Raw genomic sequence first — 17,242 nt, forward strand, 5'->3', positions numbered from 1 at the left:
TCTAAAATATACTTTTATTTAGTTCTTAACCTCATTCTAAATTAATTAGTCTCACACATTTTCATGTTCAGGAACCAACAGACCTTTTTGTTGTACATCTGTTCTATAATACTTTATCTCGTTATGGGAGAAATTTGGGACTTGAGATTATGTGGCCTTGGTTATATGGAGAAAAAAAGCAGATTGCACTAGAAAATGTGTTGAATTGGTTCTCAGTCTCATTTAGTTACTGCAGGCTGGTGTTTCCAAGGTTGTTTAATTTCTTTGGCTATTATGTACCTTCATTTCAAATATGGTTCCCATGTATGTGATAACGTGGCTTGTGTGTTGCTGTAAGCCTCAGTTTAGTTTTTTTTATAATATATCATCATCATCATCGTTGTTGTTGTTGTTGTTGTTGTTATTAATTTTGTTTTTTTGAGACAGAGTTTCTCTGTGTAGCCTTGACTGTTCTGGACTAGCTTTGTAGACCAGGCTAGTCTCGAAATCACAACGATCCACCTGCCTCTGTCTCCAGAGTACTGAGATTAGAGGCGTGCTCCACCACACCCGGCTGTATAATATTATTTTTGTGGCTTTAACACGATCGTATTGAATACCGTTGATGATACGTCTTTAGCACCTGTTAGGAAGAATTAAACGTTTCGGTATCACAGAAAACATTAAAATCAAAGTAGCTGCAGCAGCAGAAGAGAACTCAAATGCCACATTCTAGACCTTAGTGCTTATCTGCTAGGACAGATCATAGGTGCTGTGGTGGCCACCTCCACATTTAAATTTAAGAAGGAAAGATGAAAACAGCAAGACATCTGTTAGTAAGCTCCTATCAGGACAGATGCCAACTTCACCCTTCTTTTTTTGCAGATCAACTTCTAGGAAATTAATACTGGTGCCTGGGTGTGAGAGGAAGCTCACAGCTTGAAAATGAGCGCACTCATGAAAGCTCTAGGGGAATGTTTGGGTTTATGTGATGCCCTTAGGAAATTTCTTTCTCTCCCACATGCAGCAAACCCCTTACAACACCCACCCTTACTGCAGCACTTAGAAACAGCCAGGATGTGGGGTTATTACAGAAGTAGCCACTGAGGGGAGCTGGCCTGGGACTGCCCTCCCACGTTGCTATGACGATGAGACTGGCGGGCACACAGCCTTCTGAGCTAAATGCTGGCTAAAGCAGGTGTCAGATTGCGATGAGCTAGGTGGCTCTGGGATTAGTCAGAGCCCCGGAGTGTCTCTGGAAAGTCTGGGTACTATTCTTCCGCATTCCTCTCGGGCTGCTCCTCAACTCCGCTGGAACGCGCAGAGTGAAAATGGTCCACCACTCAGGCTCCATTCAGTCCTTTAAACAGCAAAAAGGTCAGTGAGAATTCTCTCTCTTCTCCCTGCGGGCACAGCATCCCGCTCTGCATTTCCTTGCAGTTATGCAGAAGAATCCTTTCCACCCTGGTGTTGTGTGGGAAAGCTGGGGAACTCTATAAAGTTAAGACCCCATTTTATAAATGTTTCATCCTGCAATGGAGATGAGTCGGCTATCCCGAGCAGCACAGCACCCAGGAGGAATGGAATCCTTCGTGTCAGGAGAACTTGTTTGTATATGTCTTTTATGTCTCCTTCAGTGCATTGCAGTGAACTCTTTCAGCAGAGAATGTCCCTGCAGCACCCTGGGATTTAAAGAGTGAAAATGTGGGTGATGTTTGCTTCAGTGTGGGCTTCTAGTGCACAAGAACAAAATGTATTACTTGTGCTGCTGAGCTTGAAATTTTGTATGATAAATTCATTCGTGGAAAAATCCCAGAAGTTGGCTGGTCTCAGATTAAAAAAAAAAAAACTCTATAAAGTCTTTGGAAAATTTAATCTTTCAACCCCACGTTTATAATAGGTTTCCAGTTTTTCCGTTTATTGGATTTTTCTTAGAGGAACTTCCCAGCCAATCGTTTAGTATTTACAAATGTTTCACTAGTTGTATGGTCAGATCAAGGGGGTTAGTTTTTGTTTTTTGTTTTTTGTTTTTGTTTGTTTGTTTGCTCTTTTAAAAATCACTCTTTGTTCTACTTTCTCACTTATTTAAATGGCCTCCCCTAAAGGACATATTTCTTTGACATGGATTCTGGGAATTTTATTATCTGATGCATTTATTCAACATTAATGCCACTTAATGAATGAATAATGGTAATTATGTCATATTTGTTTTTATAGTCACTAACATATATAAGTTTTGAGTATTATCTTTTCATTAAAGTAAATATTTATTGAAATCGTATGACTCCCTGTCTGTGACATTTCAAATATTCCTTCTCCAAATAGTTGTTTTAAGGTAGACTTTGGTTTTGTTTTGAAATCAAAACCTTGGATACCCTTAAATTAACTTTGTAGGAATTTATTATTCAGGCAGAATATTGTGTTGAAAGAGCCTCCAGTCAGGAGCTAAATCCAAAGGCTCTAGTATCTTTTGAATATATGTTGAAAGTGGGTGTGAAGTGAGAGACCATAGGAGGAGACTGAAATTGGCGCTCCTATGCAGTTCTATTTAAGCTCAAAGTGTTCTAAAGAAAATGAAACAACTTCAAGAAGTTTCATTTTCTTGAATCATTAAACACATAAAAAAAAAAACATTCTGGGGAGAGAGGGAGATGGAAAACCAGAAACTGTCTCATACTGTTATGGTCTGATGTTTTGAGGAACCTGGAATCTTAAAATGCTCCCCAGAATATCTGTCTATGTGTGGATGTATGTTATAGGTTAAGGAGCAACGAATCATCCACTTTGACACTGGTTGTCATTGCTCAAAAGAGCAATAAGCTTGCATGAGTCATGGTGTTTCATAGTGTCTCTTTTATGATGCATCATGAACCAGTTATTTTCAAATATCACTTTTGGGCACAAAAATCATCTTAACCAAAAAGGTAAACATGAGAAAAATGAAAGTCAAAAAAAAAGAAGCAAGATTATCATTTAACTAAATGGTTCTAGTTAATTGTGTCCTTTTTTTTTTTTTTTAACATCACCATCTTTATCCTTTTTCTTCCCTCCAGTCAGTGCTAGTTTCCTCCCATCCATCCCTTCCATGTCCCTTGTCTCCTCCCAAGTTATACCCTGTTTTTTCTTTTATTATTATCATTACATAAGACACAGTGTGTGTGTGTGTGTGTGTGTGTGTGTGTGTGTGTGTGTGCATGAATATATAAATACAGTCTTTTGAATCTGTTTTTATTATTTGTATGTATATGGTGCCAGGGCTGACCACTGTGAATTGAACAACTGTTTAGGGGTTTATCCCTTGGAGAGGCTAATTCTCAACCAAACAGTCATTGCTTATAGCTCATTTTCTAGGGTGAGACCCTGCTAAAAAAAAAAGATAACACACATTAAAGATCAGCTATCTTAATTTTTCAAATAGGAAAAAGCATGATGATACTCTGGGTACCCTCTGACCTGGAAGTGTTTTCCAGTGCTGGTCATTGTAACAAGGTACATTAAAGTTATGGTAATTCAGCACTGATTTTGCCTTTGGCCCTAAATAGAAAAAAATTTAGAAAAAAATATATCTACTTTTACTAATTTATAAATAATATGAAGATTCTTGATTTCTGGCCTTCAGTTCTCCCTCCTCCCTGTTAACTAGCATATATTAAATGTACAATCTGAGAAGTTTATCATATTTCCACAAATGTGTAAAATGTATTTTGATCATGTCAATATCTTTATATATTTGCCCCTCTTTCATCTTCCCCTTCCTCTTTCCAGTGTCTAGTACTTCTACTTTAGTTTCATATTCTTCTTCCATCCCATCGTCAGCTTCCACATATCAGTGAAATACAATATTTGTTTTTGTGAGATTGGATTATAAAACTTCACATGATTTCTAATTCCATTCATTTGCTAAATACAGCATAATTCGCATTCACCCATAGGTGGGCACATAAATTGATCCTATAGCTTGGTTGTTGTGAAATGCCACAATAAAAATAAGTAGGCAGGTCTCCCTACAAAAAGGTAACTTTTGGGTAGAAGTTGATTGTAGGGGTCATATGGAAGTTCTATTTGTGAAACATCCAGACTGTTTGCACTGTGATTTGCTGTATGTTTCTTCTGCTGGACAATACAGGCAGTTAGCAATATGAAGGCAAAGAGTTTTTCTTTTTTTCCTGTTCTAGATGAAAAAAGCATTACTTTTTAAAAAGTTATATAATTTAGTGAACCAATTTTGCCATTATTTTATTTTATTCAAGTGAATTCAGTATCCTTTAAAAAGCATTACTGAGCATTCTGAGTTGAACAACCAACAAGTGGTAATATTCCTGGGAAAGGCTAATTCTTCTCCCATCAGTCATTAGTTGCCTATAGCTTTTTTTTTTCTCTAGGAAACTCAGAAACAACTTTCACTTATATTAAGGCCTCAATATTCTCTGGTAATGGAGACGTATGTAATGATACATTCTTGACTTAAAAACAATCACTGATAATGCTCATCCTAATTAACGAAATACGTGTAGATGGCAGAGTAGCTATCTATAAAAAATGCATATCAATTGTTAGTATTAAGCATCCATTATTTGATCTGTAATTTTCACTTTTGTCTTGCACATTAATCCTGCATTTGCTACTTAGAGTTTTAAGATTATTAAGTCTATTATTGCCTGTATGAAGAAAATAATATCTACTGTATAGAATTGTAATAGAACTACAAACTCTGTGACATGCAATTGGAATTCACAGCTTAGTGATTAATAAAATACTCATTATCATTTTTAGGGTTCCCTATCTTTTTATTGACATATTAGGACTATCATATGCACACATCAGCACACACACAGATACACTTTCCTTTTTATATTTGTTCTTAGTTTGGTTTTGCTTTTGGGAGCTACCTTATAGAAATTGTTGGCTCTAGGCATTATAACAATTTGTCTTTATGGTAGTGTCATTTGCAATCACACATTCTACCTAATTAATGCACCATTCATGAGGAAGTCTTAAAGTTCGTCATAGGGAAAATTTAGATGAGCAATTAACTTCATGCTCTTAAAATAGCAATACAGTGAAATGGTATGTATTCTAAACTCAAGCCACCCTTATGCAGCTATCATTTGTTTTGTGATAGTGTCATTCAGAATATTTCCATTCCTGAACATCTTGCCAAAAATCAAAACACAAACAAAACAAAAACCCTCTCCTCTGAGAACTGTTGGTACAGTAGGCAATCCGAGATACCTTTATGAGACAAATGGGCAAATACCATTTTTGTAGAAAATACTGACATTCTGTTTCTTTATAATGCCATCTGTGTTTCTAAAGGGATCAACAATGCACATTTATTTTTATCGTGTTTTAAATACTAGATTGTCTTATGAAAAGTTTTAATAGACTAAAAAAATTTGGAAAACAGGAATTTTCAGCAAAATGAGGAATACAGGTAATTTCCTTATTTCTGGTGTTCAGCAGGTATATTGCCGTGTTTATGATTGCAGACATGTAGGAGGATACACTTGTTGCTATTTTAGCATACCTTGGAGTAAATATGACCTGGAAAATTAGAGCTGATTTCTGGGTGAAATCTAAATTTGCTTCCTAGACTGGCATGCTGTGATTCACTGAATTTATAAAGGATTGATATGTCATACAAGTGTGAATGAAAAAAGGACAAGGATAATTCTGGCTTAAGGCTGTTTATTTACCAATGTAGCTACCAAGATTTTCAGGGAGGTCAAAGGCTACATCAACACAGGCTGTCTCAATCATCTTGGGCCTAATGATCAGTTAAAGCTGTGAGGGTTTCATTAATAATCCTTAACAACATTTGGTTAAGCATAAAAACAGTAGTTTTTAACAAGTTTCCAGAACCAAACATTTTTGTGCTCAGAATGTTTAACCATAATGATACTTAATGTTTATATGGAGATTTCATGTCTGAAAATAACATTTATTTTCTTTTTCTCTAAATGAAATATCACCACAAGTGTCGGTTTGCAAACCTCTTCCAAATTCACCTCTGTGCTCTGTTCCTGTTCCATGATATGTAGAGAATGATTCTGAAGGATCACATATACTCTTCAAATCTTTGCTGCTTAAGCTTTTTTTTTTCCTTGAATAATATCTTTACTATCAAAAATCTTCCTGTAGACTTTAGAAATATCTGGAGATATGTATATACTTATGGAAATCCATTAACCCTCGTACACTGATTTGGCCTTAGTATTTCCAGACTCTCCTTTTATCCGTGACTAAGGAAAGAAAAAAAATGTCTCTTGTAAAAATAATTCTAAGTTACCTGAGGCATAGGAGAAAAGGTTGAAATGAAAATTCTGGTCTGATTGAATTTGATTTCCAGTAAGCTTTTCATTCTATGTACCTCCGTGAAACTCAACTGTAACACCTAATGCCTCTGCCATCACACTTGATCTGTAGTATGAAATATTTTAATGTTGACTAGACTTTAATTGATTATGCATTTTGTCTCTATGTAAAATACCTTTATCATTGCTCTAATGATGATGGTGACAACTGTGTTTTGAACTTGTGTTCTTGAAGTCAGTCTTAATGAATAAAATGGTCACCCAATATAGTGTACCATGTGATGTCATGTCCCTGGTTTTGTGTTGACTTTTAATATTAACTTCTACCCAAGGATTGACTTAATTACATAGATATTCATTATCAGAATAACAGATATGCCATTGTAGAAAATCAAATATGATTTGTTACAAAGTTTCTACTGTATCCACACAGGATGTTTGGAGCCAACATAGCATTATTGATAAGTAATACCACAGTTATAGGAATAAGGACCATATTATTAATATTAAATGTCTTTCCTCTGAGCTAGAAGATGTATGTATTCAATGACAGTGCTACCATGAAAGACAATATTTTTTGTTAAGGCCATGTTTCTTTATCACAATGTTTTCCTTGGCGTTTGCAAGAAATCATTCTATGAATTTCATAAGAAGTTATTAGTAAACATCAGTTTCTAATTTTAGGGTTAAAATTGAGTTCTTACAGGGTAAAATGTTTATATAGTTCACAAATCTTTTTGTAATACTTTAAGTTTCTAACTTTATGGTCTAAACATTCAGTTTGCTCTGAAATGTACCTTAAATCAAATCAGAAAGCAGTTGGTTATCTCCATAACATTCATTCCACTATTGCACCCATGGCCATAACTTACCATGTTGGCCATTATTTTAGCTCACCTGATTCACAGCTGAGTAAGACTGTTGATGACTACCCCAATCCCGGTAGCCTGCACAGTACCTTCAGATATAAGGAAAGATAGTCAGTATGAAGGAAGAAGTTTTCTGATCAGTATCAACTTGATTTTTCCATATTGTAGCAAACATCTATGGTGTCTTTAAATATGGCTGAAATACACTCCAGGTGGTTCAACATACTAATACTATTTTGCCGAGTGTACAAAGGCCAAACTGCTGTACAAATGTGCATCTTTTTAACAAACAGATTAATGAAATTCTCTGACCTCATCAGAAATCTTTCTTTATGTCCTTTAGTGCAGTTAATGTAGAAACTCATAACTGGTCAGAGTATAGAGAAAAAGTATCAGTGAAATGTTCAGCCACAAATAGAATATCTATATAGCTATTCCATCTTGTCTGTAATGCTCAGGGATAATAGCGGAGGAGGGAAGAGAAAGATTTTAACAAACAGAGGTTGGAGAAAATTAAGACTGAAAAGTTGTCTTCTGGACATTATAGCTACCTGCATTGGTGAGGTCAGCAGATCTATGGATGTCTCCACAAGACTTGCATTAAGGCAATCCAGCCAGCTTTCCAGCCTAGATCAGTCTTACTAAGGACCAATTGGCACTTTATGTATTCTGTGGGAAAGAAACTTAATGTCTTTATGGCTATGGCCCTGATAGGCCAGCCACACTCTAGAAAATACCTCTACTCTCATGAGCATATGAGCAGAAAAAGCTGGAATTGGTGAGCTACAAAAAAATGAGGGGAGGACATGGATTTTAGAAGAGTGAGCTAGATCTAGAGAAATTGAAAGGAGGATGGAGTACAGAGGAGTGTGTTCAAAATATGACATTTTCATGTATGAAATCCTCAAAAGATAATAAAATATATTACAAAAGAAAATAATATGTAACTTTTCACATGATGTAAAATTGAGCATCATTGGATTTGCTATTCTACTATAAGAGAGTTGGATCCTAATTTTACTCACAATATAACATAAATTAAGATAGCATACTTGCTTGGACTTTTGTAAAGATTCTTTTTAATTTTCTACAAATGTCTGAGAATTAGACAACACCAGGAATGATTTATGAAAAACAAACATATTTGGGTAAAATTCAGTGTATATTTAAAAACCTAGAAGTATCCCGCAATGTAAGATTTGTATCAAAAATTAATATAAATGGATGTAATAATTCTAATGGGGTTGTCTGCCCTAAAGCCATGCTGTTGTTAACAAACTGAAAGAATTCATACAGCTTTGAGGTCATCCTACAAGAACTTCTGTACCTAAGAATAGCAAAAGACTCCTCCCCCAGCCAGCAGAAGGACAGTGTCACAGCAATTAATCAGCACAAGTCACATGGTCCTCCCCTCTCCCATTCAATTTGAGGAGTCTTTATTTTGTATAATGCTTGTGGGCTTCAAAGTATTACAGAGAAATCATCCTTCTTATTGGCAGTTTATCACAAAGCACCATGCATCACACTAATTTAGTCCATTTGAAATATATAAGTTGTGTTCATTTCAGTAAAAGCTTATAGCGACCACGGACAATATAGTAACTTGGAGGCAAGTATGGTAAGTGAAAATAGAAAATGCAAAGGGAGCCCCATATTGTCCTTTGGAAAGCTATGAAAAGGACCCATTTCTGTGAAGAGCCGGGAGAGATACTATATGCACATCTCTTAAAGCTTGTTTTTCCATTAGCATGATTTGTAAACTCTACCAGAAATTTTCATTCTTTTGCCTACATTCTTCCAGTACTTCGTACTGTAAAGAGGGCTTCATTAAGGAGATACTTCTTCGCTTGCCCATTGTTGTTGGACCCCTTAATATGCACATCTCCCACTTTCTCATTTTTAATTTTTCTTATCTCAGTTATAATGCTTGTCTGATTTCAGGATTTTTTTCTTACAAAAAACTTACACCATTTCTACTTTCCCCAGACTTAGAGTTAAGCAACATAGCTGAGTAAATTCACCTTGTATGTCTCAAATCATTGTCCTGTTGTTAAGACTTGTGCTTCGCATTCTCTTTATAAGATTATAGATAAGAGACATACTTGACACTATCTAAAAATAGGGCTTAAATTAGAAAAAAATCTAAAACACTTCTGTCAGAGAGCCATGTGGCTTTTACTTGTACCTTGTATCTTACACAAAAAGACTAAATGATACCTATCTCCTGAGTTGGGGGCAGGGGTCATAAAAGGATATCAGTAACATTTGTTTCCAATTCTCTACACAGGTGGAGACATCTTCCAGAAACCTTTTTAAACCACCACAGTTCTTAATGATAACCAAGGCAACAGTCAGACCCAACTTTACAGCACATACAGAATAGATCCTGAACAGCTGTCTAACAAACATATTTCTAAGAAAAATATCACTGCAAAATATCATGAGGTTATAACAAAAATGAACTCAACAAAACAAAATTCACATGGCAACACAAAAAAACTTGCCTTCTAAACATGGAACCTGAGAAAAGTGAAGAAGGATGCTATTACTATTTGAAAAATTTCCGTATAGCAAGTCTGGGGCCTCAGACCAAACCATCCTCGCAATCAAATGGTGGTGTTTTTGGTAAAGCAATGACAACCAGGAATATATGCGGAGGGATGCCTTGAGTGGATGTAGCGGTTGTCAATAAAGAGCTGTTTAGCCAATCAGCTGAGCAAAAGGACAGGAAGTGGAAGGCGGGGATTCCAAGGGAGGTGGGAGAAGCTGGGAGCAGAGAGGCTGCTGGAGGAGGATCAGATTGGCAGGTGATTGGGATATTTGTGGGTTTTGAGGACATAGGATTGGAGTAGTTTATTTCAGTTTACTAGTAGATTAGTTGTAGTTTAGATTCTGCCCACTGTAGTGCTTGTAGCTTTAAAATACACAACAGTCTCATTGTACCCGTTATTGGCTTCCCAAGCCATATAAATAAAGAAATTGCAACAAATACATACATATATACCCATTCCCATAGTTCTTTCTATCTTTGATGGGGCTTCTTAGGCACTCTTCCTCCAATAGTGGGGTCAATGGGGTACCCACAACATGTCTCCTGGCCTTGGCAGGTCTTAAAGAATGGAGCTTTAAGGCTTGTAGCTAATGCAAGAGTGAGTCCCTCCGCTTGTAGGTACTGATGGGGCATGGAAAGATGATCTACACTGGTGGGAGAGCTTAGCACTGGACAGAAGGGGAAGCTCTATTTGAGTGGCGATTTCTACCCTTATCATGTCTGTTAGTGGGAGGAAACACTGTGCTTTGAGCTGAGTTCTACGTGATTTAAGAGCACACATCTCTAGTCACTCAAAAGCCCACAAAAAAAATCTAAGTTTTGGACATCTTTTTAATAGCTAGGAAGCACCTGAGTTCCAACGTCCAATAGTAACTGACCCAGGAAGAATTTTACTATATCCAAGCTTAATTATGACTCCAATGGACTGCTGTCCTTTCTGGTGTCAGTCACCTTGTATATAAAACAAAAGCGTGTGGGACATTAAGAGCCACATTCCCCGATCTTGCTATACTTCATCAGGAACTACAGAAGTGTGAAATTATATTCTAAACTTGGCAGTACATTAGTACAATCAACCTTGCTGTATCTTAAGCTATTGCCTTTCCTCCTAAATAACACTGCAAATAGAAACTACTTTAAATTGTAATGTTGACGCAATGGTTAGATAGGTTGGAATTCTGGACCTGCCTCAGGTTAGAGCAGACTATGATCTCCCATAATCTCCACAACTAAGATGCACTTGGACCGGGAATCAGAGCTCTTCTTTTTTGGGTAAAAGTGGGTGGTTATAGAAAAATATATGTCTGAAAATATTTTGCAAATGTTATATATTTGCATATTGATATGTTTCTATTAAGTGACTAGGTTGATATATATCATAGAAGTATGCATACTTATGGTTGGCTTTGAAACAAAATCAGTGTAATTTTTGGGTGGGGGTGGTCGTGAGGTATTAAATATATATGCACAGATATAGGTTAAAAGAATTCCTTCCTTCCTGTTGTCTTGAACTATTTCTTTCATCTACTTTTGTTCATTTATCTAGATCTGTGTGACATAAATTTCTTAATTTTCTAGATCTAAGAGTTATCTGGAATTGAATAAAAATTGTCAGGCCTTGTAGTTCCATTGAATTTAATCTTCATGGAGAAAGACTAGGACTTTGTATTTTTAACAACCAAGAAAAAATTATCATAAACAAGCTCATTTCAGAAACAATATGGTAAATTAATATTTTAATTGCATATAACTATGAAAATGTGATATTTAAACACCTTTCAATGAGTTACTAATAGAAAGTAATTATTTTATACTAAATCTTATAAAATCTATATAATATTTAGTCATATATGTTAATTTTATACCATGCAGACATGAATGTGCTATATTCATAATATTAACAAAATAATCAATTCTAGAAGATAGGATATATTCCTAGGCACTTGTGACTTGTCAAAGTTAAACTATGGCAATACAGAAACCTTAAACATACCCATACCAAGAAAGGAGATTGGAGATTAGTAAAAATGCTATGACTCAACTGGCAAATGAGGATGGGGCAAAGTGTCACCTACTTGTCCCATATAGTTGGACATGAGGTGGGACTGTGTACAGGCTGGAGAATCTTCCTGTAACCGTCTGAGCCTGGATCTGGCCTGTGTTTCTGTGATTCTCTTCTTATTTATGGTTGGGCTGAGAACACTGTACTCTTTGGTGCTTATGTAACTTTAAGAAGCTAATTTCCTATTTTCTTATCCTTTTATTCTTATACACTTAAATGAAGAGGTTTGTGGCTATATAAATTGTCAGAATTGAAAAGTTGGGCTCTTTCCTTCATGTTATTTTTATTCAGCTTTGACTTCTATTTTTTTAAACCACTGCCTTCACCATTCCTCTTTCGTGAGTTTGGTAATCTGTGAGCTGGAAGGTACACATTTTAGTTTTTATTCTACTAACATATGGGACTATTTATTTCTCTGATGCAATATATTTATTTTCATATTTCCTTCTTCACTTTTTTTCTTAACGGTTTGATGTATGCTTTCCAATTTGGGGGAGAGATTGTCAGAGTGCATGTATGGAGTTCAGATGCCAACCAGCAGAAGGGCATTATCTCCTTCTACTCTGTGCGTCCCAGGACTGAACTCAGGCTCTCGGGCTCAAGGAAGAGAACCTTTACCCACTGGACAGTCTTGCTGGATCTTTCTACATTATCATGACTATACTTATCAAATCAATAAGCTTAAAAGCATGGCCTAAGATATTATAAATTCAATTTTAATTTGCTTTGCGATAAGGATGATAGTATTTAGACCTCTTTGAAATACATTGCTTAATTCAATTTTAATTTTGACCATAAGGAAATTTTGCTGAAATTAAATTATTCAGTACTTGTCAATACTGGTTTAAAACTGCAATAACTAGGTGGTATGACTAAACCATAGCTGCTGCATTTTCATGAAGCATTTAAAAAACTAAAATAAACATGTTTTTCATTATTATATACTATAGGGTTGATGGTTATAAATAATATAGGTTAAAAGTTTTTAAGTTGCTAAGGGAATAGAGCCTATGTTAACTCCTCTTAGCATAAGGAAAGGGCATGAGCAACTTTTGTAGGTGATGAGTAAGTTTATAGAATTGAATGATGATGGTTGAAAGTTTTGCAGGCTTATACTTATAAGAAATACCTTATGCTGTTAAGCTATATACATTAAATGCCTATAGCTTTCAGAGTTTCAGTCATGCCTAAGCATAAAAAATAGCTGGATAGCTGGACAAGCTGACACATATCTGTAATCCTATTACATGGTAGGTGAAGGCAGAAAAATCAGAAGTTCAAGTTCAACCTGGGCTTCAAAGGGAGATTGAGACCATCTGGGGAATACATGATTCCTTATCTTATAAAACTGAAAAGAAAGAACAGAATAATGGCAGGTTAAAAATCATCAGTATCCACCAGCCAAGGACAATACAGGTGGTAAACTTTAAACCCCTACCCAGATCTAGCCAATGGTCAAAACAGTCTCCACAGTTGAGTGGAGAGTGGGATATGACTTTCTCACATACTCTGGTGCCTCACATTTGACCATGTTCCCTGGAGGGGGAGACCTGGTGGCACTCAGAGGAAGGACAGCAGGTTACCAAGAAGAGACTTGATACCCTATGAGCATATACAGGGGGAGGTAATCCCCCCCAGGAACAGTCATAGGGGAGGGGAATAAGGGGAAAATGAGAGGGAGGGAAGAATGGGAGGATACAAGGGATGGGATAACCATTGAGATGTAACAAGAATAAATTAATTAAAAATATATTAAAAAATCATCAGTATCATCTGTAGCTCATGTGAATCCCTCATGTGTGATGTAATTTACTATTTATTAAATTTAGATATCATTTTTTACAGATTTGCATGTTGTCTTGATTTCTAAAAATAGTATTCTTAGTAATTCTTTAAAATGTTCATATTCTTCAATGTGGTTCTTTCAATATATTATCAGCATCAATTTGACTAATCAATGTGTACTGTTAGTTTCCTATTAAATTAATTGATGTTTACTTACATAGGAATTAAATCATGCTAGGGTTAATTTCCTTTGGGGTAATTTTTTCTAAAATATATATCACATATTTTATTTACATTATATTGTTACTCTTTCCTAATTTGTTTGAATTTTAAAAATAGTGCTTACATTTTAACTGTTTTCTTATTTACATGACAAATCTCAGGAGCAATCATAAGCCTGTAGTAATATATAAATAAACTCTTGATTCTGGGTGCTTTATTTTGTTGATTTTCTCCATTATTTTATTGATACACATTCTCCAGTAGCTTCCTGAGAGTTAGTGGAAGAGTGAATTCTTTTTTTAAGAATGTGCATTAACAGGTCTTTTTTTTTCTCTTAATTACAGATGTTTGTTACTTTACCAGGTCTTCACAGATGAGGTCTAAAAGCTGAAAGAAAGAGACCATATGTCCCCATCACTATGTCCCCCATATGTCTCCATTTGATAAGCAATTGCCAATGAAAATAATTCAGTTTCCTCCAAGGAAGTCTCATTGGTGGAAATAACTACTGTTAAGGTTAGGCCACATGCCCAACATTAGATGGTCACCAGAAAACAAAAATAACTGCATCATTGAGCTTTCCTTATCTCATAGTGTCATGCCAAGGTATTTTCTTTTTAAAATATTTTATATTTTATTATATTCCTCTTTAATCTACATGTCCTTTGCGTATAGATTATGGCTTTCAATTTAGTGTTTTTTTGGGGGGGATTCTTGACATATGCAATCAAATCTGTCTCCATTTTTGGCCTTCTCTTGGCCTCTTTTCTTTCTCCTTGTTAGTTTCATTCAATTCTTATGTTTGTTTTTATTATATTATATTGTTATTTCCTAGGAAGGCTGCTTGTTTTCTAATAAAAGCCAGAAAGAGTATGAATCTAGATGGATGTAGAGTTGAGGAGGAACTGAGAGAAGTAGGGAAAAGGAGATGGAAATTAGGATAAATCAGGAGAAAAAGATCTATTTTCAATATGGAAAAAACAGAAAGGGCTTGAATTTGAGAGACAGTATGGGTGACACAGGGGGAGTTGGACAAAGGAACAGGAGGGATGGAAGTAGTATAATTGCATCACTCATTTGTGGATGAAATTTTCTATTAGAATTTTTAGGCAAAAGATTACTGAATAAATAAAATTTCAAAACAAGATAAAAACAATTCTAAATCAAAATTGTTTCCCTTCAAAAGTTTAAGAGCATGAGTCTATTGTTAACTTTCAGTAGATAAATTTCCCTTTTCGGAATTTTACAGGCTTTCTACAACCTACCTATATTAGCATCAATTCCATTGTGTTTTCATTCTTTCATGCTTGTTTTAGTCCAATACTTTAGGTAGATTAATATCCGAACAGTATGTTTGAGTTTGACAAATCATCTCTCAGTATGTGGATTATCTGATGCCTTTTGACAAATTTTTTTTTTGGAGTGACTAGTTTTCTATCAGACCTGATAGCTGCTCAGAGATTGTCCTGTATTATTCTACCAATCCAAGTTCACATCTATTTTTCATGCTAGGTCTACACTGAAAATATGAAAGTATTTTATACACCTGTTGGTTAAAAGCCAGAAAAAGACAGGCTAAGTTTTAGAACTAATTTGATCATGATGATTTTTTTATAGCCTGGGTTATAGCTATTATTGGAAACAAGGTATACACAGATTCTGAAGGACAATTTGTTAAGAATTCCAATATCTGAGAGAGGAGATAAAGGCAACTGGGTGCTTTTGTAAAGATCTTGCATGTGAAGAGAACCCTCAGAGAATATTAAGGGTATTTTTCATTTCAATTATATGATGACATTTTACAAGCTTTTTCCTAAACTTTAGCTGTGAATAAACTCAGAACTGCATTATATCAGCCAGGTCTTTATTGTAATATTTATAATAAAACACCATTGCCATTGAATTCAATATAAAAATGTGTTCTCATTGCATTGTACAAAATGATTGATGGTGCAATTATAATGATTGTGGAACTGTTTATGCCTCTCTGTTAAAGTGCCAGGTAAAAAGACTAGAGGAAATTTGCACCTAATGCACTTATGGCAAGGGAGAAACACTGGTGATTTTTCAGGCTTCTAATGCCAGCTGCCAATATTCCTTGCTGTTCTGATGATTTACAAACTCATTTTCCAACATATTTTTCTAAGAATTTTGTATTTTTTCCCAGGTAGGAGAATGGGAACCCATCACAAACTGTCAGCATAATGCCTTCTTTTCTTTTATTTTTGTTTTTTACATCTTAGGTGAGGATTTTAATTTTTTTTTTATGTTGTTGTTGTTCTGTTTCTTTGCAACAACCATCCAATCTCTCTACAATTAATTATTCCTTGCATTTACTTATATTCTGGCTCTACTTGGTTTTTAAATCTATTATAATTTTTCAAATATGCCTTTTGTGTTTTTTTCTTGACAAAAACCATATCTGAATGTAGCTTCAATGCTATTAATTCTTTAGCTATACTCACAATTTGAATTGCAGAGTTGCTAGACTAGTATATTATTCTCTACACTTACTCTTTTCTCAGTTGATTCTAAATTTATATCATTATTTTCACAGTTAAGTGATTCTCTAGTCTCAACTTTTCATACTGATTTCAAGGCCATCACATTTTTCATTGACCATTGCTGTAGTTATCCAGTCAAATCAGACTCATATGTTCTCAAGAGAAGGTACCAGGAAGCAACAGTCAGTCCCTAAAAACATGCAGATCTTTATTTTGAAACAAACTAATAATGAACTCTGTATGCTTACAGAGTCAAATATCTGGTTTCAAATTCTCTGTGTTTTTAATCTCTACTCCTCAGTAACTACATAAAAGAGTTATGGCTTCCCATGAAACTGAAGATTTGAAAGAACAGGTAACCTTATGAGGCTCAGGTTGAAACTTATAGACTCTCTACTACTTCAACACCTGGTCTTCAATTCCTTCTTGTTTCATGGAATAAGCTAATTTATCTTAATACAGTGACGGAAGACAAAAGTTGCTATTTTTAAATAAATGGCATGGTGACAATTATAAAATCATCCAAGTAAGAGGGGTCCACATGGTACAGGGTACAGGTGGGTCTGACCTCAGGCCACCCAACTGGTCCAGAGAGGATGGGCACCCATCCCCAGACATTGGCCAAGGACAAGGTTTCCAAAGCCCAGCCAAAGTCAGGATAACTGGCTGTACCTACACTACCTTGGACTGAACTTTGGGCTACAGAGCACCAGCATCAGTCTCTGCTGACCCAGTGGGGAGCTAGGGTGTGGAACAGAGTCCCCCAGAACTGAAATTAGGTCTTCTGCCTGATCCATAAAAGAGTTCCCTGATACCCACAAGTGAACAGTCTACACTTATAGACACTCATCAACAAACTGCTCTCAAGGACTATTGAAGGACACCAGAAACTACCTCCCAACATCAAAAACAGAAAGATGACTAAAGGCAAATGTAAAAACACAAACTACAAAAGC

General features: G+C 35.5%; 1 protein-coding gene across 1 annotated transcript in view; it reads left to right on the top strand.

Annotated features, from left to right (window-relative positions):
- The first annotated feature begins 1,055 nt into the window (after positions 1 to 1,055).
- The window catches only part of ANO3 (anoctamin 3), a 236,171-nt gene continuing 219,984 nt past the window's right edge, over positions 1,056 to 17,242 (top strand). The window contains exon 1 of the mRNA XM_084775285.1: positions 1,056 to 1,356. Within this exon, the coding sequence (XP_084631411.1) occupies positions 1,311 to 1,356 (46 nt within the window). The 5' untranslated portion in view covers positions 1,056 to 1,310. The remainder of the gene's footprint in view (positions 1,357 to 17,242) is intronic.

Source organism: Acomys minous (assembly GCF_964271855.1).
Source record: "Acomys minous genome assembly, chromosome: 3".
In the NCBI taxonomy this organism is placed as follows: domain Eukaryota; kingdom Metazoa; phylum Chordata; class Mammalia; order Rodentia; family Muridae; genus Acomys; species Acomys minous.